Source organism: Haplochromis burtoni, unplaced genomic scaffold (assembly GCF_018398535.1).
Source record: "Haplochromis burtoni strain Fernald_Lab_line unplaced genomic scaffold, NCSU_Asbu1 Contig_75, whole genome shotgun sequence".
In the NCBI taxonomy this organism is placed as follows: domain Eukaryota; kingdom Metazoa; phylum Chordata; class Actinopteri; order Cichliformes; family Cichlidae; genus Haplochromis; species Haplochromis burtoni.
Genome location: NW_024582436.1, coordinates 1580572 through 1607264, shown reverse-complemented (window position 1 = coordinate 1607264; position 26693 = coordinate 1580572). Strand labels below are relative to the sequence as shown.

At 40.0% G+C, this 26693-nt stretch overlaps 1 protein-coding gene across 17 annotated transcripts in view; it reads left to right on the top strand.

The window, feature by feature from the left end:
* Positions 1-1293: 1293 nt before the first annotated feature.
* mycbp2 (MYC binding protein 2) overlaps positions 1294-26693 on the top strand; it is a 61300-nt gene continuing 35900 nt past the window's right edge. For 6 of the 17 annotated variants that reach the window (XM_014337723.2, XM_014337727.2, XM_014337726.2 and 3 more), the window contains exons 1-21: positions 1295-2209; positions 4259-4334; positions 10932-11147; positions 12358-12511; positions 12712-12908; positions 13964-14206; positions 14527-14598; positions 14801-14897; positions 14994-15067; positions 17728-17866; positions 18092-18168; positions 19364-19568; positions 19669-19833; positions 19977-20135; positions 20268-20472; positions 20609-20754; positions 23912-24022; positions 24408-24512; positions 26005-26124; positions 26234-26315; positions 26564-26681. In XM_014337723.2, coding sequence (XP_014193209.1) covers positions 1938-2209; positions 4259-4334; positions 10932-11147; positions 12358-12511; positions 12712-12908; positions 13964-14206; positions 14527-14598; positions 14801-14897; positions 14994-15067; positions 17728-17866; positions 18092-18168; positions 19364-19568; positions 19669-19833; positions 19977-20135; positions 20268-20472; positions 20609-20754; positions 23912-24022; positions 24408-24512; positions 26005-26124; positions 26234-26315; positions 26564-26681 — 3033 coding nt within the window. In that variant the 5' untranslated portion in view covers positions 1295-1937. Of the gene's footprint in view, positions 2210-4258; positions 4335-10931; positions 11148-12357; positions 12512-12711; positions 12909-13963; positions 14207-14526; positions 14599-14800; positions 14898-14993; positions 15068-17727; positions 17867-18091; positions 18169-19363; positions 19569-19668; positions 19834-19976; positions 20136-20267; positions 20473-20608; positions 20755-23911; positions 24023-24407; positions 24513-26004; positions 26125-26233; positions 26316-26563; positions 26682-26693 lie in introns of all 17 variants that reach the window. The other 11 variants (XM_042221835.1, XM_014337731.2, XM_014337730.2 and 8 more) reach the window with 7 other exon arrangements.

The following is a 26693-nucleotide window of genomic DNA, read 5'->3' as shown; positions in this document are numbered from 1 at the left end:
TGTGTGTGTGTGTGTGTGTGTGTGTGTGTGTGTATCTGAGGCGGCTGGATATCGTCTCTGTCAGCTCTGCTCATGTTTGTGTCCTATATGGACTTCTACTCTGCCCAGGCATCCCTCCTCCCTATATTTACTGTAACTGGCCAGAGCTGAGAAAACCAGGGGTTAATAAGGGAGCAGCCTCTGGATGCGACTGCATCTTCAATACCGAATCATGCTCTTTTCATATCCTGCCACGTAGAGACCATTACAACTGCTATGATGCACTTCAAGAGAGCTGCTTTTCACTTCTAATATTTCACAGGACAGCTGTGAGAACACAATTCTTCAGGTTTTGTCATGGCAGATCCATGCTGGCACTCTGACACTGATAATCTCTGGATGCTTTCTCGGTTGCTATGAGAAGAGACAGTAGACCTACCTCTCTCTTGTCATTGGGCCACTGCAATACTGTGCAGCCAATAAAGCACCACTAGGGCCTGTGTACCCCTTTGTCATTCTTTCTCGCTCTCTCCCCCTAAATAAATGCATCACCCCTCCACATGCACAGACATTTAAAGGGAATGCAGCGAAGCATGTTTGAAACATGACCTGCTAATTGCATCATCCGTTGCTATATCATACATGAAAGTATAAACACCTGTTTCCTTTTCCACCTTATACTGCAGTAGGGTGTTTTTTTGGCCTTTGCTTCCATTTTGATGTTACCCAACACAGTGTTTCTCCTTTTTTTCTTTTTCTTTTTTATCTCTCTCCCTGGAGCTCCCCTGCACCCCTGTGTCACCCTTTAAAATATCGCCATCACCATCGCAATCTGGGTAATGCATAGCTGACGCACTTCGGTAATGTGCAGCTTTACTCTGAGGCAGTAATGAGAAGATAAAACAACCACACTCAGTGAATAATCCCCCCACAGCAGCACGGTGAAGATCAATTAAGAGGGACGGCAGATCGATAACTGCAGTCCTGGTGCCAGCTAAGGAGAAGTTCAAGAAGGTAGATCAAAGGGCAGGGTTCACAGCTACACAGGGTTCACTGTGTAAATGGAGCAATGCTAAATGGAATAGTGCAGCACGCAAAAAAAAAAAAAAAAAAAAAAAAAAAAAAAGCAGTTTTAAAAATATGCAACTCTGTTTTTAAAGGCCACTCTTATTGCGGACAACGATTCCAAGAGCAATCCATCTGTGTATTTGTGTGTGCCAATTTTAGATCAACCTGGGAGGGGCCCTTGCTGTATTGACTTCTTCAATTTAAATGTCCACAATCCAACTGTGCACAGTGTTCAAAGAATAGCCCTGCGGATTTGCCTTTGATCTATGAGGCCGTCCTTAGCCTCGACGATTATTTATCTGATGTAAAAAAGAAAAGTGAACTACGCATTTGCAGCGATTGTGTAAACAGAGAAGTAATTGATCAGCTAAATCAATGATAGCATCGCTCGGTTCAGACGTATGAAAATATCCCGGCATGCTGGCGACGCAAGGCTCGGCCAGGGAGGGGAGGGATGATGGAGCTAAGATGGCAGCCCAACTGAGGGTGCTGCCTCTCCGGGGTCAAGAAATATTCAAGAAACGAAGCAAAAAACGAAACTCGACAATGCGATTTTTCTAAATGAATGCTTTCGTTTCTGCTTTTTCGCGAGAAATTTCAGTTATGATTTGAGAGGATCATCCTTGGAGTCGAGCACCGTGTTGACGCTGCGGCCGGATCGCAAGACTACACTGGGTTTTTAGCTGCACCACCAGATTGGCTACAATTTGCGCTTATAACCGCTGAGGACCGTGGATGCTCGTTGTTGTTTTTTCGCAGTTCGTAGCGGACAAATGATGTGACATGTGGCGGATACATCGACACGTGGATTGCGTCTGATGGCTAGAGATTATTTGGCTGTGATATCTTTTGTGTGATATATACATATATATGCATTGTTCTGCAAAACGATGATGTGTGCTGCTGCGGCAGCGGCCGCCGGTGGTGGGATTCTGCCCTCCTTATCGCCGTCGATGGGGCTGGGTGTCAGGGTCATTTCTGGAGCAGGAGCCGACCTCTCCACCGTCGGTTCGGGGATGGGTTCTTGCCCGACACCCGGAGTCCAGTCGGATTGTCGGACTCGGTACCAGCTTTTACTCTCAGGACGAGCCCTGGCGGAGAGATACAGACGGATTTATACCACCGCCATCAACGATAAAGAGCAAGGGATAAATCAAGGAAGGTGAGCGGATAAAATGAAATCAAAAATATCGCGGAGGCTGGGCTGTCATTCGTAGGGCTAACCAGGCTAACGAAGCTAAGAGTAACCCTTGCTCAGTGGTGCGTCAGTCAATACCAATGAGCTAACTTCCACGCATATTTCTTATTATATATGGTTTTGGTTGCATCTCATTTTTTGTCACAGAAGCGCGTGTTTTAACTACGGGTAGTATTTCAGGAACTCCATAATTTGTTTGCGGGGTTAGCTTGCTAGGTAGCAATTTTGACTTCGACTTCCTTAGCTTATGGGAGCCATCTAAGCTAACGTTACGTTAGTTCACCCTGATGCGAGGGCTTTGCATTCCCGGTGCAAACTGCTTCGGCTATGAACTGACACACTGTGACTAAAATGCAAGCTTTTTCTACTCGAGACATGTCCACTAGAGAAAAACCTCTCTGTGGGGTGGGTTCGCGTCCAAAACGAGCTAGCCGGCTAGCTGTCATGGGAGTAGTTTGTGATGTTTTGGGTGAGGTGCGATCCGGCTAAATGCAAACATGCGCCCCACTTGTGTAATATATTTGTTTACTTATGTATTTATTTATTAAACTGTCACTTTACTTCATTGTCACCCATTATTACCGGCCAAGTTGTGGTGTTGTGTGTCTAATTAGGCCCAACGGCGTCATTGTGAGCTAGCTATTGGGAGCATCCGACCTTTCACCAGGTTATCTTAACTTAAACCGGTTAAAGGGAGAGGAAAAAAAGTCACGAGGCTGACTTTGGCTTGCTGTGTATTTAAAAAAATAAACGACAAACAAATAAAGAAACAAACACAAAACATTAACTGCTTATTGCTACTGTGCTCACACTTGTTTGAAACGTGAGCCGTGTTTGGGTGAGGATGTGTGGGGAATTTGCTGAACTCATTTGCTGTTCTAGCATAAGCGGGTAATACACTTACGTCATTCTAGTAAGTCAGGTTGTAGACTGAATAGCTGGATCATCGCTGCATCCTCCCCTCACAAATCCAATTGCTGTTCTCAGTGTGTACAATGGTTGCTTTAACCAAGGACCAACATAATGCTGAACGCTACTCTTTTTTTATAAACAAATGTTGAATTAATTGGTGTATATGAAGGAGCAGGCAGAAGAAAATCCTCAGTTTGTCTAGTTGGTTGCTCATGTCCTTTTCAACTAACATCTGCCACCAGATGTTTATTTAAAAAGTGCTTATTTAAGAAGTTGCTTATTTAAAAAGTCATAGGCATGCTCAGTTGGCCTGTTTTGGAAGCTCTTTGGAGAAAGTTGCTAAAAAGGAGTATCTGGATCAGCCTTGATTGAGACCTGATATTATGCTATTTGTATGGTGCTGGAAAGCAATATTCAGCTATGCTATTAAGTTAAAAAAAAATAGGACACTTAAAACCTGTAAATATTTTATGCTTTTTTGTAGTGAGTAACTGTGGTGACTAATTTTAGTGGCGTTTCTATTTCTAGCTTCGTATTACATCTTATTGACAGGTGGATTTGTAAGAGAGACTGGCCACAAAAAGTCACTGCAAAACAGATTTCAGTGACAGCTCAAAGGCATCAAAGGGGAATTTCTACAGAAACAAACTAGTGCCTATTTTGGGAAGGTTTGATATGAGAGGCAACAGTGAATGTGAATTTCCTGACGCACTTATGGCGGTTAAGCAAGATGAACTGTGCTTATAGATCTCTTTGCTCGCTCTGCAGAGTGAAACAAAAATGAAATCGACACAGTTGTGTGGGACGTTAGAAAGAATTTAAGATTTTGACATTGAAATAGTTTGAAACCTTGCATGAAGAAGAATTGTTTACCTTCCCTCATGTCTGAAGTGTTACTATGTGCTGTCTCTTTAAGTACAATGTTGACCTTTGCTTTAAAAATAAAGTGATCCAGTTGTGCACATTTCATTTTTACACTTCCACCTTTGGATGATAGCTTGAGCAAGCTTCTACATCGTTTGAATGTTAACAAGAAGTCCAGAGTTTTTGCTTAAAAAGAGCACAGTTTTGCAAAACTAACGGATCACTGTTTGCTTCCAGGGGAAAGAAGGCATTGAGTAAGAAGAAACTTAAAAGGCGACAGAAGGTCAAGTCAAAAGTCAAATCAAGAACAAAGGTAAGAGGCACTTTAATGTCTAAAAGCTGTTAGGCAATATTAAACTTTGACTTGGACAACCTTTGCTGTACTTGTAAATCCTTAATTCACATTGCTACTACTCTGTAAAAAGTAGTAGGAAATAATCACTCATAACCCTCTCAGTGCTCCTTAAAATATTTAATAAGCATAACACATACTTTATGTATTTCAATTTCTCTCCTCGTGTGAATGAAAACATCAGTTTTATTTCCTAACTGCCATGTTTGCAAATGTGTTGGTATGTCTTTTTAGCTGGCTTGACTCTATTGAACGCATTGAACAGATTAAGGATGAGATTAAAGGCGAGATTAGCTCCTGTGTTGTCTGGAGGGTATTTGGCACAAACATTGTTTTTCGTTAAGTCAGGGCCGATCGGGCGTCAGTAAGCCCGTCCACACAAGAAGCTGACGTGGTGGATAGGCGGAATGAGAGACACATGGGAGTGGCTCTGACTTGTTCATGATGGCCTGTTGCCGAGCAACCTAATGTGTTCCACATCTCCACGGCAACTGTTTCCTGCTTCAGTCTCCTCCTTCCAAAGAGGGATTCTAGCCTGCATCAGATGATGCTGTTGTGTTTCTCTTTCAGGTGGAGACTTTGCAGGGCCAGCATTTGTTAACAAATCCTAAGATTTATACATTTTGACCTTGGACTGCTCATCTTTTTTTGTCCTACAAAACCATGAGTTCCTGCAGTCTGGCTTTGGTGCTGTTCAGTCCCAGTTAACTCGACTTAAGTTAACTTTTTATTGCATAAAAACTGCATTTTCTTCACTCAGTTGTAAAGTTGTCCAACTCTTGGTTTCTGTGGTTTTTGTTTGTAACAATTTTTGCTGCCCTCTTGGCCAGGTCACTCCTTAAAAACAAAAAACAAAAGGTGTGAAACTCAGTGAGACCTAATAACAAAATCTGCAGTAAGCACAGTCACCTTTGATTATGTCTCATGTTATTTTTTTATTTTTTTTATTTTTTTCTCGTGTTTGATAGCTTGGTCTCCTTTCATGATTTCTTGTATATTTCTTAGACTTTTTTTTACAAATTATGTTTTTGAGGAGCTTACAGGCATAAGCAACAGAGATTAACATGATAATAGCAGAAGAGAAAAGAGGCTTTACTCTGACTTCTTTCGTCATCTTTCTCCTCAAGTGTTCCAGACAAGCAATCCGGCGTAGAGTGGCCGAGTCAGCTCAGGTTGAATTGCTCACAACGCTATAAGATATTCTGTGTGGTAGGCAAGGCTGGCTGGCAGGGAGGCATAAAAATGTGGGCTGTTACTCTGGCAGTCGTGCTCTATTTGTATGTGTTGTGCTCACTCTTGCTCTTTCACGCCTCTGACACTCGTGTAGTCAGACAAGAGCGTGGTTTGAAAGCTTTTCTCTCCCCCCTCCCTGTCTGCTTCTGTGCTTACAAACGTGAAAGTAGAGTGAGCATAAAGCCAGAGCATAAACACTTATCATCCTAATGAAGAGGATGATGTAATGTCTTGTGTACAGTGAAATGTGTTTTCTGTGCCATTTAGAAAAACTGTCATTATAATACCAACATAATGGTGCAAAGTAATACATTGAAAAGAATACTGTCAAACTTGTATAATAATGTCTTATTAAAGACAAACACGGGCAGTGAGCATGAGACATTTTCATTCAGTGGATTTAAGAGATGTGAGGGCTTTCTAAATTAGTCATGCTATGGCAGATAATGTGATGCTGTCTTTGTACACTAGGAACTCCCCTACCTGTGTCACACACCACAGGTGATGTAGTGTTCTTGCAACAGTTCTTTTTTTGTGTAAGTAATACTTTAATGATTTCAAAGAAAGGAATGCCTGAAACATCACATCTAAATAATATATCCTAAGGTTATATTCATATACAACTATTCTGCACTTGCAAGATACAGTTTGGAAATGTTCATAAAGAGCACATTTCCAGTTCAGAATATTCAGACCGTTGCATCTGCAAACTATTTCCAGCTTTCTCAGGTGGTTTGTGAAATAATGCAAGTACTGGGGAAGGTTAGGCATCTAAAACCTGGATTGAATGAATGAATGAATGAATGAATAAATGTGAAGGAAATAAAGTCTGGGGACTGTTGAGAGTTAATGTGTTTGTCCCAGTCCTCAATTGCATGTACTTTAGTTGCCGCACTAAATAAATGTGACCACTTCCTGTATTTGAACTACTTTTTGACATTGTAGCTGTATGAATGTTTTGATACATGGGAAATGTGAAATAATTTTGACGAATGACATGGCAAATATAATCAATAGCGTCTCTGTTTCTGCACACATTTCAGCAAACGAATAAGAAATAAATACCACAGCACATTAATGTGCATAAAGTATCAAAATGGAAAGGAAGTGATCAAATGTCACCAGTAGGTGTGGGTAGCTGGGCCATATTATTTGGGTTAATACTGGTTAAAAACAAAGGAGGTTACCTATAAGGTGTTATCAGAGCAAAGTAATAATTCCCTAGGCAGGATGACAACACAATCCCAGACATGTCTGAGAATGAGAGCAGTGCATCAACCTCGAGTGACAATTTAGTACCAAAAAAAAAAAGAAGGCATGCCCTTCAATAAAGCGCAGTATTTTGCCAAATATACAATAAAGCTTTTCTAGCTAAAGGTGAAAACAACAAACTTGTTTGACCACTTAAGTCAAAAACACACGGTTCAGTATATCCAGGCTCTGAAGGGATGTAAAAGGGGGGATGAACTGGTGATTGACCTAAAAGTAAACTAGTGACTCAATCAAGCGTTGCTGGAGCGCTCCTGTCAAAAGGAAGAGCAAACGTGGATGGAAACTAATGACATGGTTGTGTGGTGGAAAAGGAGGGCTTTAGCAATTAAAAGCTGGAACCAAGAAAAAACCAGGTGGAAAATATTTGTCAGTTTTAATATGTGACAGTATTGCGCAGTTCTTGAATGGTTACAAGGAGATGTCACTTTAGTCATGGTTAAAATAAAACGTTAAGATGCTATCTTACTACTTTTGTGCCTACATTACATTTGACTTATTCTGTGACACTGCATATAATGCTGTGTCACTACTCTTTTTCTGTAATGCTGCTGGCACTTTGAAGCAGTAGATTCACATTTTGAATGAGGTACTCTGTCCTCAATGACAGCGGCTCATTGGAAAAGAAGGCTGGAAGATGGCCTTCATTTCATTTGGACTAATAAATGCTACTGCCGTGCAAGCTTCAGTAATCGATAAAATGTTGTCCAGTATTTTCTATATCATCATAAATATAATTATAGCAAAGTTCCTTAAATGTTGAATTTTGAGGCTGTTTCCCATCACTGATCTGTTTATTACAAAAAAGTCTATATCAATCTTAATCACAGATTTTTGTAGAAAGTCTATCTAGAGATTTCCTGTTTGACTTCCTCAAAATTGAACAAAAGCAATTCTGCAAATTCATTTTTATTTTTATTTTTAATAAATATTGTAGGCTGAAGCGTCATTCCTCATTTCCTTCTTTGGGGAATGTGCTGACAGAACTAAATACCTCAAATCAAAGATGCTCTTTGAGCTGATGATTGATCTTATTTATGATACTATGTGCAACCAATAGGAAGAAACTGCAGGATAAAGCCAGAAAACATGATGACAATGATCAGCAAGTATAGCACCACACATTCAATTTAACATGTGTAGTGGAGGCACCTCTGTCTGATTATAAAGTTAGTGCAGTCCTAGAGAGTTGATATTTCTTTTGTTAATGCTTCCTGCATAAATCACTGATTGAGACATTTCACCCTAATCACAAATGTAAATCACTGGTAGGTAGGCTTGGATGTCTAGCAGACAGAGGTGATCTGTCAAAAGACCAAGGATGTGGTATAAAACCTGATTAATGGGTTAGCAAGGTATGCTGAACTTCATGTCAGAGTTTACATTGTTGGAAGTAGCTGAAGATAGCTCTCACTTAATCTGGCTAGATCACCATGGTAACTGATGGTGGACACATAAGCTGGTTTAAAATTCACAGCTCATTTTATTTTTTCTGTCTTTCTGATCAAATGCTACATCAAAGGCCACCTTTTAGCACGTACAGATTCTTGAGTTAAAAAGCTTGAGTTAAAACAGACAGTTGCTAGGCTGACTGGGGTTTGGTTTGAACTTGTTTTAGAGTACATCTGTTAGGCAATTCATGATGCTATGGACTAAAAGTCAGGATACCTTGTCTTCAATTTATCTTTCATCTGTGGTCCATGACTTCTTGTTGCTCAGTAAAGGGTTGGTTGCAGTAGCTTAGGACTGCTAATGTATTGCAAACATATATGGAAATTCTATACCACTCTCCATGATGGTGCTCTCCACACTGCTCTCTCAAATGGCATGAAATGATGAGTAATGCTTCTGAAAAATTTAATTTATCATTATACTGCTGCGGCTCTTGTAGTGATGGTGTAAAAAGCTATTTTGGTGAAGTGTGCTGCATGTGAACCCACAATATTGAGTTTGGCTGCTACTTCAAATATGTCTCAAAGCCTAGTGCTGTCGTACAGAGATGAGCTGCAGAAGTAACAGTTAAAAATTAAATAAAAGCTACTGCAATTGCTTTATGTAGATGGAGACATGTCTATAGCGATCAGAACGTATTGTTTTGATCATATAAGTCATTTTTATTCACATAATTGATACATGATATAACCAGATTTTTTTTTCCCTTCTTTTTTGTATTTAAGAACATTTATAAAGTAACAAACCGTAGGTACGACTTTATGTTGTAATTTAAGTACCTCTTTGCACTAAAGATTTTGGTTTCTTTTATCTAGCATTAACTCCAAATCTTTGAATTACATTTAATCAGATGACCATCTAGTCTAATAATGTCTTCATGCTTATTAATATAGGGTTGAAGCTTGAATGGTTTGGAAGCAAGACACAAAAATTGTATAAATATTAATCAAACAATAAATGTCTTGGTATCCAGTTCTTGTAGAGACGGGCCAAAACTGCTGAGCTTCTTGCATTAAACCCTCAGCTTCAGCTTGCAGGATTTTGATGTACCTTACCCTTCGGTTTTTACTTTATCTCCTCAGAAATCATATTTTCCTTGCTTCATGGCTTGTTACAGTCTTCTGTGTTCAAAAAGGCTTTAAGTGCTCCGTGCAGACAATGTGCTCCTTTGTAAATACTGCACAGTCACTTGGTCACAAGAGGCTAGGTAGGAAAGCAGGAGACATAAGTGTTAGATGAGGGCTGGAGGCTGATTTGAGCTGAAAATGAATGACCTTTCTTCCCAAATAGATGACATCACCCTCTGTGACGGTGATGCCAAAAGTGCAACACTGGGAGAGAGGGACAATCGATCAATGTGATTCTCTAGAGGTTGCCTCAGGACTGTAGATCAAAATGCTTTGCTTGGTGGGATGGTGAAAGCTTATCAGTTAGTTTATCAAGTTTCTCTGTGAGCTGTAGTTTCTCCAGTGATTATTTGGATTGGAGTCCTTAATCTTTGATGTAATGATTAGGATGCAAATTCTCCCTGTTGACTGGTCCAACTCGTTTACATCAGTGATGGCTGACTTGATATTACAAACAGCACTTAGTGTAACACAATTAAACAACATGCAAGAGGCACCATCAGCAAGACTTCTCTAAAATGTCTTTTTGTTTCTAATCCCAGTAGGCATGGGTAGAGATTGTAGACCGTTTGCCTGTTCAGTGTTAATAATTGAACCTTTTAATTATAATTGTGTAACATAATGAGGATTTTTAAAAATATTTTTAATTGAAGAATTATCTGCTTTAAATTTCTCACCTCACTGCACAACAGTGATGATTTACGTTTATTATTATCTTTTTATTTATTTTTTTTCAGAAATAACTTGGCCATGCCAGCTTATTTTCTCTTGAGTGCCTTTTAAAACTTTAATTTCACCACCTTTTTTGTTGCAAAGACATCCTTAAGCATTTTTTCAGTTTAACTTTTAAGTTCAGCTCGAACTAAGTGGACTAAAGGACACGTTTGCGCACTGTTTATTCAGAATATTGTGTAATTAATTTTGCAACCGCGAAAATGGTCTTGAGCGGTTCTTGAAATTGGGAAACGCTCGCCTAGTCTGTACAAAGCAAGTGTCCTTAGGAGTCTGAAGCAGAATGAAGAGTTCTTTATTTTCACAGTCACCATGTGAGAAGACAGTGATGGAACTAACCGTGTAAATATGGTGTTCAGCAGACGTCTTACAATCCCAATTTATTTTGGTTATATAATTTTGTTTCAACTTGCATGTAACAGAAAACATCTGCACAGAGTCCCTGAGGTGTAGATTTCGGGAGATTTTCTCTGAGGGATTCTTACCTCATTTGTTGTGGTCAGTAGGCAATGTGCTTTAGAAGTGGGGAGGGTATCGTCACTGGGCCAAATTAAATTCCTTCTAAAGTAACTGAGTCATGAGGTACACAAAGGAGGAATGGATTACCTACTTGTCAATGTACAGCAGTTATTTTACTGTACCAAAGTGTATTGAATTTTACTATAAATATTGATGTTACAGTTTATAAATGTGGTTTATAATGAGGATTTTCTAACCGACCCTCCTCACTCTTGTTTCCACACAGGCCGAGAGTCTAGATGGAGCACTCTGCGTGCCAGACATCAAGCTACACAGCAACCCTTCTGCATTCAATGTCTACTGCAACGTGCGGCACTGTGTGCTGGACTGGCAGCAAAGAGAGGCCTCCCTGGCGCTGGCCTCCAGGAGCTCGGTACAGAGCGGCGACTCAGACAGCGAGGAGGAGGAGGAGTACCGCGAACCAGCTGTGAAGCTGCCAAAGGTATAAGCAGGGAAGAGCAATATCAGCTGCTTATGTTGTTGTTAGCTGCACTTCCTACTAAAGCGAGCCAGCGTATTCTTTTGATGGATCTGTGAGATCCTTTAGAGTTTATCGTTTTTATTGTCATAATTGAGGTTTGTGTTACCAGAGATTTCAAACAACCCCCACCCCAAATCCTGTGAGGCTTCCCCAACTATGTCCTTTTCTCTGTGTGCCTGTTAGAAAAAATAAATTCACTCTGTGCCCCTGCTGTTGCCGGGCTGACATTTACACCTGGGAGCAAATTTTACAATTTGATTTCTAATAAAACTGTCTAAATTAGCTTTCTAAATCTGCATGACAGAAAATTTTTGCTCAATGTAAATACTTGTATCTTATGAATACTGAGTGCTGCTTCTCCCGTCGTTCACAGCATTTTTGGATTTGACTTTTTTTTATTTTTTTTTTATTACTATTATTTTTATTTATTTTTAAAAACCAGATGCCCATCACGATGCAATCCTCTCAGGGATTTGTCTCCTTCTGGTCCCGATCTAGTGATCTTTCACTCTAAGTTTCACACTTCATTGTTTAAAAATAATCCTGACTAATCAGTTTTGTTAAGATAAATGTTGTTTTATCATTGATACCTATGAAATGATTGGTATTGATATATTTGCCAATTTGATCTTTAATTTTAGCTCAATAACGATGGCTAACAAACACTGTGATCGTAAGCGTCAGTGAAGTCTCAGCTACAAAAATCTTGAAAGTCTTTTTAAAAATATTATGTGTTGTGCAATTTTCCATTATTTTTTTCGTGCTGTGCCATTTGTATCCTCCTGTACATTTTTTAAAAAATCCATTATACTATATTCGTTACACTGATTTTAAGCTTTCACAAAACAAGTTCTTCAATGAGACATGAAAGGACATTTGAATCATTATGTGATTCCCTAACAAGCAATTCTGAGAGGGGAATGCTGAATGCCTTCCACTCTTCTCCACATAGCCAAGTAGGTCTGTCATTATATAAAATCTAAGTCCTTCGTAGTCCTCTGCATGCTGTGGGGCCCTGATCAGATGTAGTGGCATTGACTGTAAACATCCACTTCAAACCTTTTAGGGCATGCTCATCTGTTTGTTTTAAAATATATAAAAGAAAGCAATTTAACTTGGAGTGCGTTGTTGATTAGCTCATAGAAACTGTGTTCCTTTGGTGTATCTGCAGATCATTGGCATTGGCCTGTGTGGGGTTTTTGAGCTGATAAAAGAGACTCGGTTCTCTCACCCTCTGCTGTGCCTGCGTAGCCTGCAGGCCTTGCTGGACATGCTGCAGGGACAACAGCCTGAGGGCTTCCAGACTGAGCCACCTGATGTGTTAGGTAAAGCAGTATGTGTACTGTCTAATGCATTCCAATGTAGTTAGCATATTGTATTTGTAGTATAAAATGCTTATTTTTAGTTTGAATCTACCAAATATATAACGTTTGTCGTTATTACTTTGTTCAGCCATCTTTAGATATTACACTTTAATTGTTTCCTCAAATGGCCAACCTTCCAACCATTTGTTTTGCTTTGCCAGAGTCTCTTTTCCAGTTGTTGTTGGAGACCACGGTTCGGAGCACAGGACCCAATGACCCAACGGGACAGGCCATCACTGCGCTGTCCTGTGCCTGCCTCTTCAGTCTGGTGGTGGCCTGGGGAGACACGGGGAAGATCCTCCAGGCAGTTTCTGCCATTCTTACAAATAATGGCAGTCATGCCTGCCAGACAATACAGGTAAGCAACTAATTCAAACAAATTTGACTGATTGTACATGTGTGTCTTAACTCTTTTTATATGTCTACGAATCATTTTCGAAATCAAAGACAATGTAAGAAGAGTGTCAGTCCACTCTAGTCTTTGTACTTTTTTGTTATGCGTTTCTAGAACAAGTACATTCTGAGATTTCACAATATTTAAATGATTATCTGTTTAAATCTCAGTCAGATGTCTTGGAAGTAGACATTTATGTGATCCTCTTTGGTTAAGCACAAGCTGGAATCCGTTGAATATGATCTTTTCAGTTTCTAAACATTTTCCACCAGAACATGTAACCCTTCTCTCATGTGCTCCATATTTGTAAATATGTTTTTGATTACCAAAGTGCATGCTGAAGTGGATAAAGTAACCTGGCTCCATGCGTTTCTCAGTGAAGGGAGTCTCAGGGCAGTGTCTGGACAGCACAAATTGAGTTTTGGAAAATGTCAGGCTGCTCTGATCTCCGGTTTGATTATTTTACCCTTACTGCATTCTTCCGCCAATTAGGCGTTCTTCTGTTTGCTTCTGTCCATAGCTTGTCTTTTGCACTGTTTTTTTTTATTTTTTATATTTCCTCTGCTCTATACCAAGCTGTTCTTTCGAATTCTTTGCCAAGTTGAACAGCAAGTGCTAATAAGTGGAAAGGGTTTGTGACTGAAAACATACTTCTCCTTTTTCTGCATTTGGATGCAATTTCCACATGTGATTGTGGTATAGCGGGGACTTGTAGGCTCACACATTTTATCCTATATAAACACTGGGCTGTTTTTGTTTTTCCCCTTCTTTGCTTATCTTTTATGTATTAACTGGATTATGAATCATCACAATGGCAGTCAGGCTTTTTGGGAAATGTGGGTCTGCGCCTGTCTATGTTCCGTTTCTTTTTTTTCTTTTGTGTTTGTTTGCTTTTGTGTTAACAGTAAGATCAGAAGTATGTGTAATGGCTGCCATGGGAGATTGTGTGAAAATGCCACAGACAAAAAAATGTACAGGAAACTGCAAGTTTTCCTTCTTGTCTTCCTAAATCTCACCAGGTTCCCACCATACTGAACGCGTTACAGAGGAGTGTACAGGCTGTTCTGGTGGGAAAGATTCAGATCCAGGATTGGTTTGGAAATGGCATCAAACGTGCAGCCTTGATGAACAAGTGGGTCCTGAAGGAGGTGATCATTGATGAAGATGAGCGCTGCCTCCTGCAGACTGATGGTTCCTTCCTGTATTTGCTCTGCAAGGATGGACTCTACAAAGTGGGCTCTGGATACAGCGGCACTGTCAGGGTGCGTAGCAAGAGCTGCATATCAGCTTTGTGCAGTTATATTGCTTGAATTTTTCAAAAGCTTTCTGCAGCGTCAGAAAATGACTTGGCTTCAAAAAACTTCAAAATTTTTTATTTTTTTAAAAAATACCCAGTTTATGGAAAAAAATTTGTTTGGAGCAACATGGTTTTTCTTCCAACTTTTTTACAGCAGTGCTTTAAAAGTGAAAATTAAGATCATTTTCATTATTCATCAAATAAACCTTTTTTGTTTTGTATGACTTTATTTAAGGCTTGTAACTGTTAGTTTTTGTCTTCTCGTGTGTATTCAATTCCTCACAGGGCCACGTGTACAACTCCACGTCTCGAATCAGAAACCGAAAGGAGAAAAGATCCTGGCTGGGCTTTGCTCAGGTGAGTAATGCAAATATTGACATGTACACATTTTTCTTACATTTTGTTGAATAAGAATAAAGAAAACGTTGAAATATGTGTACGTGTATGTACGTATTTATATACACGTGTGTGTGTGTGTATATATGTACGTATACACGTGTATATAAACACGATTAGAGCTAGTCATTGACTTCATTGATCATCTGCGTTTTGTCTTCAGGGGTATTTGTTGTATCGGGACACAAGTAACCACAGTATGTCGGCCCTGAAGATCAACCCTGAGACTCTGGAGCATGAGGGGACGGTTGCAATGCCAGGTGATTTATTGACTTGTATTTAAACACCTCAAGTAGGCATTAAATTTTCAGTGAACAAAATATCAGGTATATTAACCATCACATTGAATTTTGCAGGTCAGCATTCAGATGGACAGAACATCATCTTCACTGATGGAGAATATATTAACCAGATTGCAGCCTGCAAAGATGTAAGTTTAGTGTTCCTGCTAAAGCCCATCAGTATTCAGTTTTACAGTAACACACTTCATCTTTTTTAGACTCTTAGAAGAATGTGGTGAACTTAAACTGAAACTGATTCAGTATGCAAAATCTATGTTTTTCCTGCATGTTTAACTAAACCCTGAAGAAGCTAGCTGTGCATCTGTACTGCTGAGTCTGCTGTAAACACAGGGGAGAGAGCTGGCTTTATTATGCACCCACTTCCTTTTTAATTCTAATGAAATTGTAGTTTTGAATTTTGAATTAAGATAGTTGCAAATTTATTCACATTAATATAAATCTATAGGCAAGGTAAAAGGCTTTCGGTGCAGGAAGCTATCTGGTTTCCATTTGTAGTTTGCTTATAGTCCATGGTCAATAGACAAATCATGTTTGAACAGGCTTAGATTGTCCATTAACATGGCAAGGCAGAGAGGCAGCGTATTTCGCCTAAATGCAGTTGTGAAATCATCTGTCAAACAACGATTTAGCTTTAAGCCTTTGAAATTTATCTGCTTTCATTAACGGTGACTGGCAGATGGAACAGGAAGTCTTGCCCTACTCATCTGATGACTACACAGGAAGCATCAAGAAACTTGCTGTTGACAACAGAAGCAACTGCTGGATTTATGGCCCTGCATTTATAGCCATTTGCATAGCTTTTAGGCTCTGCAGAAAGCAGGATTAAGGAATTCAACCAATGCAGAGGTCAGCAGTGAGGATGCTATATGTAGGCTGACTGAAAATTAGTTGAAACATTTGCAAACGGAAAAACGGCAGTGTTCGCTATGGCGTGCGATCAGATATTAAGAGAAGCAAAAAAACGGTGGCTGCTGTGGACGGTATATGTTGTTTGGTTTGCTCTGCATAGCATCTATGGATTACCAGTGGAGTACCACGCTTGGACCTTGAAGTTCCCAGATTCAAAAAACAAGTCGCTGACTCACTCAGAAAAGCACTTCTTCCATTAGTACCTACTTGGATCGGCTCAGTGTGTTTTCCATTGCAATTGAGTACAACCTAAGTGTGTGGGGTCGTTATAACAACACAGCCAAGCATCCCGTGACATAATTTGTATGTGACATGAACGCTACAATAAAAGCAGACATCAAGGCAATGGTAGATGTGCTGATCAGTCTGACGTCACATTTTCGGATCGCTTTCAGGTACTAAAAAAAGTACCTGGTACCAGATATTATCACTTAATGGAAAACCTTAAAACCTGTGTCAGTCCGTACCAAGCCGCCCCAAGTAGGTAAAAATGGAAAAAGGGCTATACAAAGAATTGTTTTGCTTCACTTTTGAATTGTCAAACTTGAATTGAATGGGGAAAGATGGCCACTTCATACCAGCTGGTATGAATTCTCATAGTGACAAATCATTTTTACACGCACTTGTGCAATGACATCCTTACCTTCTTAACAGTGCTATCTGTTTCGTTTCCTTTTGTTAGTTAAAATGAGGTTAACTTTTCAACTTGACTGGACCAGTGAGGCATCTGTCCCTCCCTCACTCCAAAAAGACTCTCAGCTGATCACCAGCTGTGCCGTACAGGGGGTCCAGCTGTGTTTGTGTGTGTTGTGTATATGTGTGTGTGGCAGTGAGGCAAATGGCACCACATGTGGGTATTCTCTGGAGAGCTTAATCTCTCAAGCAGTTATCTGCATAAGCACTCTGTAATGTGAGTGGGGGAGGGGAGTCTCTGAAATCCATATATCTGCCATTGCAGCAAGGCTGTTTCTACACTAATCAAAGGGGGTGGAGTACTGCATGGGGCTCAGAAGCTATATGCATTTATAGTGATCAGCTGGCAGCTTAAACCACCTATAGTTGGAGTTTAATGATTTGAGGCCCATGTGCTCTGCTCTGTGGAAATTAAAGCACATTAGATGAGTCTGTCATTATCACCACGCAGTGAAAACCAGAATAGTCCCACGTCCCAGCATCCACCCCTCAGTTATATCCCTGTTATCTTATAATTATTTCCTCGAGGTCTTCCCATTTTTACTGTTTTCTTTTCTGTAAATCGTCACGGCCATAGTCATATGTCCTGCGCTCTGCCATGAATCAATGTGATCAATCAGCGTGTCACGCTCTACACCATGCTATTAATATTGTCACTGAAGGGGATTTCAGTACTTCCCTCCACTAATTTATATATAAAACACAATTCTGAGTTGATTAATAAGTAGAACCTGTGAAGAATGGACAAGATTTTTTTTGCACCTAAAACTTTTTGTTTTCTGTTTGTAGTCCAAAATCTATTGACTTTATTTGAGAGGGCTTTGGCTGCATACATGTAAACAGCTATCATGAAAAGCAAAAGAGTGATTGAATGTGCTTTAATATACACAATGATGAGCAGATTGAGATAGAAGCTTTGGGCTAGATGTCCACACTAAAAGCCCCCAAAATATTGTCCGTTATCCCCAGAGGCTAAGTCAGCAGACTAGCTAATAAGTTGTAATGAATGAGTAATTGATTCTTCATGCAGCTCATTAGTTATTCACTTTGGGTGTGACCCATTGTAATGATGGGAGCAGGGATGCATTTTCTCTAAACAGAAGTGTCTTTTGTTAAATGGGCCTGGACCATACGTGACACTGTTGCAGTGTTTTGCCATGAAGCTAAGCTGTGTTCTTTCCTGCAGGATGGTTTTGTAGTACGGATCTATACTATGAGTTCAGACCCGGCCCTGCAGCAGGAACTGCAGCTTAAGCTGGCAAGGAAATGTCTGCACGCTTGTGGTATCTCTCTTTTTGACCTCGAGAAGGATCTGCACATCATCAGTAAGTGATGCAAAATACAGATAATATGTGTAATAAAGCTTCACATGCTTTTGTATACCTGCTGGAAGCATTCTGCAGTATACTTGTGTTTGCAAGGTTGCAAATGTGTCAAAAATTGCTCATAACTTAATGGGATTCTTTTTTTTTTTTTTTTAAAATGGTGCACAGTACTTCCAATCCTGTCCCCTTGTGTTTTTGGCTCTAAATGCTATGTTCTTCTCTCAGGCACAGGCTTTGATGAAGAGGCAGCATTGCTTGGAGCAGGCAGGGAGTTTGCTCTGATGAAAACTGCCTCAGGAAAGGTGAGACTGGTGGCGTGTCTGAAATGTTTAACAAAAATGAATGTTGGAACAGCTTCAGCTGCTGAGCTTAAGAGCTTTTGTCTTGCCAATGACAGACCAGGCACTTTGAAGGGTGAACCTGTGGTGGGGGAAGGACTCAGTTGTGTTCCTGCTTGTTTGACTGCATTAAGCCCATCGTACAATTTAACATTCCTGCAGTTTATAACATCTGTACATAGTTAGCCTTAGTCAGATTTTCCAACATCAAGCTGCACAAAAGCCTAATAAGACAGACCTTTATGTTTAGGAAATGTTTGCTAGCCCTCTTAGCTAAATTATCTTTAAATAATACAAAATTACAGAGTTGTTTTTATGTCTTAATGTCTGCCTTTTTTGTGCTGTCAGGACACAGCCTTTATTAGTGGTTATAGGCAGGCTGAGCTAAAAAGCTTCTGAACTGGCGTTCCTGTATTTCAGCCAGCTATGCAGTGAGTCTCGCCCTACAGTACAATGTCAGCAACTTCAGGGAGGCACAACAAGGCAGCCTGGAAGAGAAGCTTCCTATAGTTTTTGAATTTATATAAGAGTAGAATCAACAGGTGTTATCAAAACTGTCGATACAAGTAATTAAGTGATCAGAGGTTTACAATACTCTCTTGTATAATAAGATGAGAATGCTAACTATGAATGTGGTTTGGGTGTGTGATTGTTTGTGCCTTTTTATTTTTTGTAGGTGTGGCACAGTGTGCTTCTCTTCTGCAGTAGATAGCAGTCTAGGATAGTTGTGTGTTACACATTCCTTTGTGTAGAGACCTAAACTCACAACGCGTTTTATCTGCATATTACCAAGAGTGGATGGGTACAATGGGAACAGATGAATTTTATCCATAAGAAAGTATAAGCATTTAACTCATGACCCAGATTGGGTATGCTTAATGCATGCTACTGTTCTCTCAAATGCTACTGGAGGTAGTGGAGTTGTTTCCAAAGTGAGTGCTGGATAATCTGAGTCATAAAAATTCTTTTGCATACCACACCAGACTTTTACATATATGACTAAAAGCTCTTGTATTTGAATTGGCAGCATACACACAAACAAACTTTAGTATAAGAGCCTCAGACTAACATTTTGTAATCTTAAATTTTCTTATAAAACCCAAACTGTTTTCAGTCTTTTTGCATGTGTTTAAATGAGTCTCCTTGTGTTTTATTTTAGATCTACTATACAGGAAAATACCAGAGTCTGGGTATAAAACAGGGTGGCCCATCAGCAGGGAAATGGGTGGAATTGCCCGTTACGAAATCTCCGAAGATTGTCCAATTCTCAGTCGGCCATGATGGCTCTCACGCGCTGCTAGTGGCTGAAGATGGAAGTGTATTCTTCACAGGGTCTGCCAGCAAAGGGGAAGATGGAGAATCTAGTGAGATGACTGTTTTCAAACATTCACCTTGTTAAAACCGGAATGAAAGCCAACTTGGCTGAGAAGCTAAATGTCATGTCTGTTGTGTTCTTTTTTTCAGCTAAAAGTCGTAGACAGCCCAAGCCGTACAAGCCCAAGAAGATGATCAAACTGGAGACCAAGACAGCCGTGTACACAGCATGCAACAATGGCAGCAGCAGCATTGTCACCAAGGATGGAGAACTCTACATGTTTGGCAAAGATGCTATATACAGTGACAGCACCTGTGAGTTGACAGAAACGGAGCATAGATATTTCAACATTTCCTTGTCTGGTCTAATCAACGCTCTACAATAATTAAAATTTGTGTCCAAAAGAATTGCTCATTCTCTAAAATCTTTATTTTCAATATTATTTTCCTCTCTACAGGTCAGGTGACAGACCTCAAAGGTCATTTTGTAACTCAGGTTGCCATGGGTAAGGCTCACACATGTGTTCTGACCAAAAACGGTGAAGTGTGGACGTTTGGGGTGAATAACAAAGGCCAGTGTGGTAGAGACACCGGAGCCATGAGCCAGGCAGGAAAAGGTGAGAAGATGGACAAACACACACAGACAGATAAACATAATAAAATCGCTCAATTTGAGTTTTCCATTTAAGTACTCTTTTAAATTCTGATCGATCTGATGATTTTCTTTTTTGTGGACATATCTGTTGTAGCATTTGGTGTTGAGAACATGGCCACAGCCATGGATGAGGACCTAGAGGATGAGTTGGAGGAGAAAGAAGAGAAGAGCATGATGTGCCAGCCAGGCATGCACAAGTGGAAATTGGACCAGTGCATGGTTTGCACAGTGTGTGGAGACTGCACTGGCTACGGTGCCAGTTGTGTCAGTAGTGGACGACCAGACAGAGTGCCGGGAGGGTAAGAGACTTATGTCAGGACAGCATCTGTGTTCTTAGGAACCAAAAAAAATACTCGTGACTGATGGGATCTTTTTAACTGCATTAAAAAAAAAAAGTGATATGAATATCTGTTTTGTTTGTTTACTTTGAACCAGTATCTGTGGCTGTGGATCTGGAGAGTCTGGCTGCTCAGCGTGTGGCTGTTGCAAAGCCTGTGCCAGGGAGCTCGATGGTCAGGAGGCCAGGCAGAGAGGCATCTTTGACGCTGTGAAGGAGATGATTCCATTGGACCTGTTGTTAGGTATGCTAAATGATATCTTCCAGCATATTAAAGCCCAGATTTTAATCGTGTTGGCGCAGTGACAAATGCAAGGAGCTAGCCAAAGAACTACCCATGCTATTTTGGTTAATGTGAGTGTAAAAGTGCAAAGGGAGTGGGCAATGAAATATTCAAGTAAGGATTAAAAAAAAAAGGACTCTCTGTGTGCCACATATCTCGTCGTTCTGAAATTGCTCTGCCAATCACAGTGAGAAATAGAGAAACTGCATTTCCAAGAAGTCCTTGAGTCCTCTGCATGGTTTACACCTGCATTTGGGAGAGCAACAGTGGCACGCAGCATTGTTAAGCTGCAGGATATAACATTTCCCGCATAAACGGGAGAACACGAAGTTACATGGACTGCTGAGAGTAGAGGTATATGTGGTTATTCTGTGGCATCCAATCGTGGTAAATACAGAGGATGGCGGTGCATAACAGCACTACCCTCTGGTCTGGCAGTTCTAAATTAGAGGCTGCAATTCTGTCAACATAACAGAAGTGAGTACACGCCTGTGCAGTGTTGCTAAAGTATCAAACGATTCACTTTGCAGTAAATGCTTTACAGTAAGGTTGTTCTTCCTTTTTTATGAAACAAAAGGTTCAACTTTTTAGAATGATGGCTTTTCACAGCTCTTTGTACAAAATTTCTGGAAAGAAAAATTTGCTCTTCAGAGACAAATAGTTTTAGCTGCTCTTTTCTAGAGTGGTTATGTTGCTCCATTTTTCTCTTTAAGACTCCCCAAAGGTGTTCTGTTGGATTCGAGTGAGGCGAGATAGTTTCTCCTCTTGTGTGGTTTTGGCAGTGTGCTTCGAATTGTTGTTATGCTGGAAGGGTTCTGGTGACTGGGTGCTATCTTGTCAGCCAGTATTTTAGTATATCCACAGGCATTTATGGTTGCCATCTATAAATGTTCTCTCCCCAAGACCTTTAGCTCTCATGCTGCCCCTTATTATCGCACTCCCACCTCACTGCTTCGCTGCTGGTCATTGCATTGACTGTTGTAGTTGTGGTCTTATTTGAGCTGAGCAGATTTATCTTGATGTCATCTGACTGAAGAATGTGTGCTCTCAATAGACATCGCATTTCTTTTCTCGTTCTTTAGCAAAGTTTAATCTTGTAGGTTTTTTTGCCAAATAGCAAGGAGCTTGTTGTTTTTATTTTTTCTCTACTTTGACACCATCCATAGAGCCTGGTGTTATGCAGTGTCCTCGCATTGTTCGTTTTCTCTCTTGATGACCAGAGTTACAATCCATAGTGTCTGCTCTCAGTGGATGACCACTGCTTCTTCTCATTAGTGATACTATGGCTTTGGTTTAGCTGCATTCTTCCTGTATTGTGCAGTAGCTTTATTTGTTTATTTATTTGTTTGTTTGTTTTTTTTAATGCTTCTGGTTACTTTTTGAGGAATAATGCAAACACAGATAAAGCCCATAAATCCCAAACTGAGAAAGATCCAATGTTCACAGGTCTATGTATTTTGATGATTATGCAGTTGGGTTTAGTGGACATCATTAGTAGGGCTGTGCGATATGACCAAAATCTCATATCCCGATATAAGACATCTATCGTCCGATGACGAAATGAATCATAAAATTTTAACATTTTCTGTAAATTCTGTAAATCTCGGGCAGCTTGACTTGCGTGAAGTGTTTCCAGCTGGGCGTCATGTGCCTGGAGTCCAGTGTTTTAACAGATGCATGAAACTATACATTTTTAGTCATAAGTTATAATGGCCGCCGTTTTCTTTGTGATTATTTATTACACGGCGTGATGCGTGGAAAAGCCTGTTCTAACATTTGAGTCTAAGGTTTATTTTTTAGCACCTGACGGCTCTTTTTTTTGCTTCTCATCCGTAAACGCTGCATACTCTTTCACGTGATTCAGTTTATTTTGAAAAGTCTCAACAGGATCTTGAGCTTTATTGTGAAAGGTTTATGTGGAAAATAAACAAGCGGACGGCGGAGCCACGCGATGGTTTTACCATCATTGTTGCTAACGACAACATATACAAACAGTCGCTTGTCCGTCCGTATTGTGGTTCTATTAAATATAAGAGAAAGAGAGAACTTTAAGAAATTAATATAGCCACTACAGTGACCATCAAAACAGTGAAAAAATATTGCTGTAAACAGTTTATTTGCAACACCACGAAACAAACGATAGCGTAAAATGAAACAATAGACGTTTTTATATCGTCATCCGATATATATCGTTATATCGAACAGCCCTAATAACAAGTGTACTCAGTTTTGTTGTCCTTGTTGTTTCTACTTTAGGATCAGTATTAATAATAAAGCCGTTCCTTTTGGTTTTTAAGAGAGGAAGCACTCTGTTTGCCAACTTAGAAATAGTGCTATTTATAATTTGATATACATTTAAATAACTTGAGATTAAAGCGATTCATGTGTAGTCACTTCTGTTCTGTTCATTCTATATCCATAGTACCAAGTCTCAACCATTTTAATAAAAAGGTGATCAAAGAGTAGAAATCGGTCATAGATTAAAGTGCAGGTAAATGGGAATCCTGCTTTAATCACATTATCTCCAAATCTGTGCAAAGTATGAAATCAGATACATCGTCCATCATTAAACAACTCCCCATCTTAAAGGTCAGGGAAATGTAAAACAACTGGAGAGCTACTTGCGCTGGTTGTTGCGCCTTCATGAAAATATGCTCTTCTTTTATCCTTTATGCTCTGTCCTTCATGCAGTATATTCATCTTGGCTTAAACACCACCTGCATTGTTTACATTTCACTTAAAGCTGCAAAGACTGACAAATCATATGCATGTTAAAATCTTAATGCATATAGATGATGTGACTGTAGCAGCTATATGTTTAGCTGTACATAGCTGAGAAAGATTGTCCAGGGCTTAATGTAAGCACTGTATGCTAAGCTTATGAAGGCATGGTGCTTATGCTACATGTCATAATGTTTGTTGCATTTGCTTGAATACATTGCGCACTTGTCACTCATCCTTGGTTATAATCCTTGTGTCGTGCAGAGTCGTTGCTTCTCCATCATGTCTCTCCATCATTCATTGATGTGTGTCTTGTTTTGTTCCGCCCTGCTTTGCCTTCCCTCCTCCTCCTGCATCCTGTCTGGGCTGGCTGTATCTGCGGCCTTTTTGTTTTCAGCTGTGCCTGTCCCTCCCCCTCCAGGAGTCAACATTGAGGAGCACATTCAGATCCGCCAGGAGGAGAAACGACAGAGGATCAATCGCCGGCATAGGTTGGAGGAGGGAAGAGGTATGATTCAGAGCTAGGGGACTAACTTTAATGAAGAAGTGTTTGTTTTGGGATGTAGAAAGGACACATTTCTGTGATAGACATTTCAAATAGGAGAGACTATGGAGATGGATGTAACAAATAGGCTTAACTGTATGTCCATCCTTTTTTTAAATAAATAAATAAATAAATAATCAAGTTTCAGGTTACCGGTACTTACAGGTGCTGTTGTGAGCTTGGGTGTCGTGCCTTGGTGACTTCCCCCTTGCTTGTGTCTCTACTTTTATTTATTTATTTAATTTTTACATTTTCTAGCATATGTGTATGGTTGTGGTGTAGTATTATCATGTGTTGTTTCCCATTTGTGAGCATTGTGCATGCATGTGAAAGTTTCTTTCTCCCCCAGGCCCCCTTGTTTTCCCCGGTCCCATTTTTATGAACCAGCGTGAGCAGGCCCTAGCCAGAATAAGACCCCTTCAGGCACTAAGGCATAAACGGGACAAGCACAAAGGTACTACGGTCTTCACTAACTCAACGGGTGCAGAGACACCCCTTTGATTTATCTCCCAATCTGGCTGTCCCGCCCACCTCCTCTCACTCTTTGAAGGCAGGACTCTTGTATCTTCACCAGATCTCAAAGTTTTCATCCACGGAGTACGATGCAGTTAGTAAGACGAAGGTAGAAAGCTATGTCATTGCCTAACTGGATTTACCGTCACCCCCATAGCAAATAGATAAAGCTACTGCATTACAAGCAGAGACACTGGGGAAAGTAAGCTTTGACAGTTGACAAGTCTGACACATTTTAAATGTGAAACATTTCGTGGAAATGGCTTAGATGTGTCATCTTAACATTAAGCTTTGTTTGGACACTCATTGTTTGGACACTCAAGTGTTGAAATTGTTAAGACATTAATCAAATCAGTAGAATATGGCCATATATTTGTAGGGTTTTTTTGTGGGTTTTTAAACTTTTTTTTTTTTTTTTTTTGGAATAAAACATCACTTTCCTTTGGAAAAACAACTGCTGGATATGAAGATGGATCCTTGCTTCTTTTTTCCCCCCCTCGTCTAACCAGCATAATCCTGGAGGACAGAGAACATAATATAATGTGACTGTTAAATACCTGTTGAACCCCCTTTTTTTTTTCTTTTTTTTTTTTATTAATAAAAATGTCATTTGGCTACAAAAATGTCAAATATATCACTTTGTGTGCAGATGTAAAGCAAAAAACTAATGATATGTGCCATCTAAAGACATAAGAAGCATAACTTGTCCCACTGGCACTAATCACTCAGTGGTTTATTAGTCTGTTTTGCTTTGATGTTTGATGTGCATTTGTAAGTGTAGGTCATTTAGGTTGCATCTAATAAGCATTTTTCTTCATGGTTTTCACAGGCATTATGGCAGTGCCTGGTTTTGACCTCCAAAACTGCTTTCATGTGCTTAAGATGTCATTTTAGGAGCACTCTTTTTATTCTCTAATATTAAGTGTAGTGACAATGAACTAATTTCTTAACCCCTCTAATTTTGGCACCATGAGCCAGTCAATATTTATTTTGGTCCAAAAAAACAAGAATCCTGAATATATTCTCAGTCACTGTACTCACTGTAATGCATGGCACTCCTCTATCCCAACCTCCTCCTCTCACACACCACAGCTGTGACCTCCTGCAGGGCTTAGGGTAAACCAGACTTCCTGTTAACTCATAAGAGACAAAAAAAACCCTCAATTCTTTTTCAAAACTGTTGGTAAGCTATAACAGAACTGGTTATCAAAAGCCTTTGTTATGACGGTGTGTCACTCCTTGCTATCGTTTTTTTTTCTTTTTTCCCTTTTCTCCCCCCTTTCTCCTTTCGTTTTTTTTAAGACCTCTTTTCCCTCCAGCTCTGTTTTTTCGAGGATTGTGCAGAGGCTTCCACCTCAGCGGTCTAAAGCTGCTACTAAACTTCACTCTCTGTTCTGTGCTCAAATGTGCTGACTTCAGTGTTTGCCTTATAGATGGTAGCAGTGAGCGTGGGGAGAAGGATGCTAGCAAAATTACAACCTACCCCCCGGGGGCTGTGAGATTTGACTGTGAACTGCGAGCAGTTCAGGTCAGCTGTGGTTTTCACCACTCAGGTGGGTGCTTTTCCCTCATAGCAATCACTCGGTTAGATTTACCTTGATAATTATAGAAGTTGTTTAAAGCAACTAGTAAGAGTACAGTAATCGTCATGTTGGTTTACAGTGGTGCTTATGGAGAATGGAGATGTCTACACATTTGGGTATGGTCAGCACGGGCAGCTCGGACATGGGGATGTCAACTCCAGGTATTCTTGTCAGATGACCTTGTTTTTTCTTTAATGTGATAGATGTATGTTCAAGTAAAAGTAATTATTTGTTAGCCGTAGAATAGTTTCTGTAATTATCCCTGTATATTCTAGTATTATTTAAACATTAAATAATTATAGCAGAACAGACAAATGTCATGGGTATTAAGAGGGAAAACTACATTACAATCATACATTAACTGCAGTTTTGTGGACACACAAATTCATTTAATTTTTTCCCTGCTTAGGGGCTCTCCAACTCTGGTGCAGGCTCTTCCTGGTCCGAGTGTGCAGGTGACAGCAGGCAGTAACCACACAGCTATTCTCCTCGTGGATGGGCAGGTCTTCACATTTGGCAGCTTCTCGGTGAGTAAACAG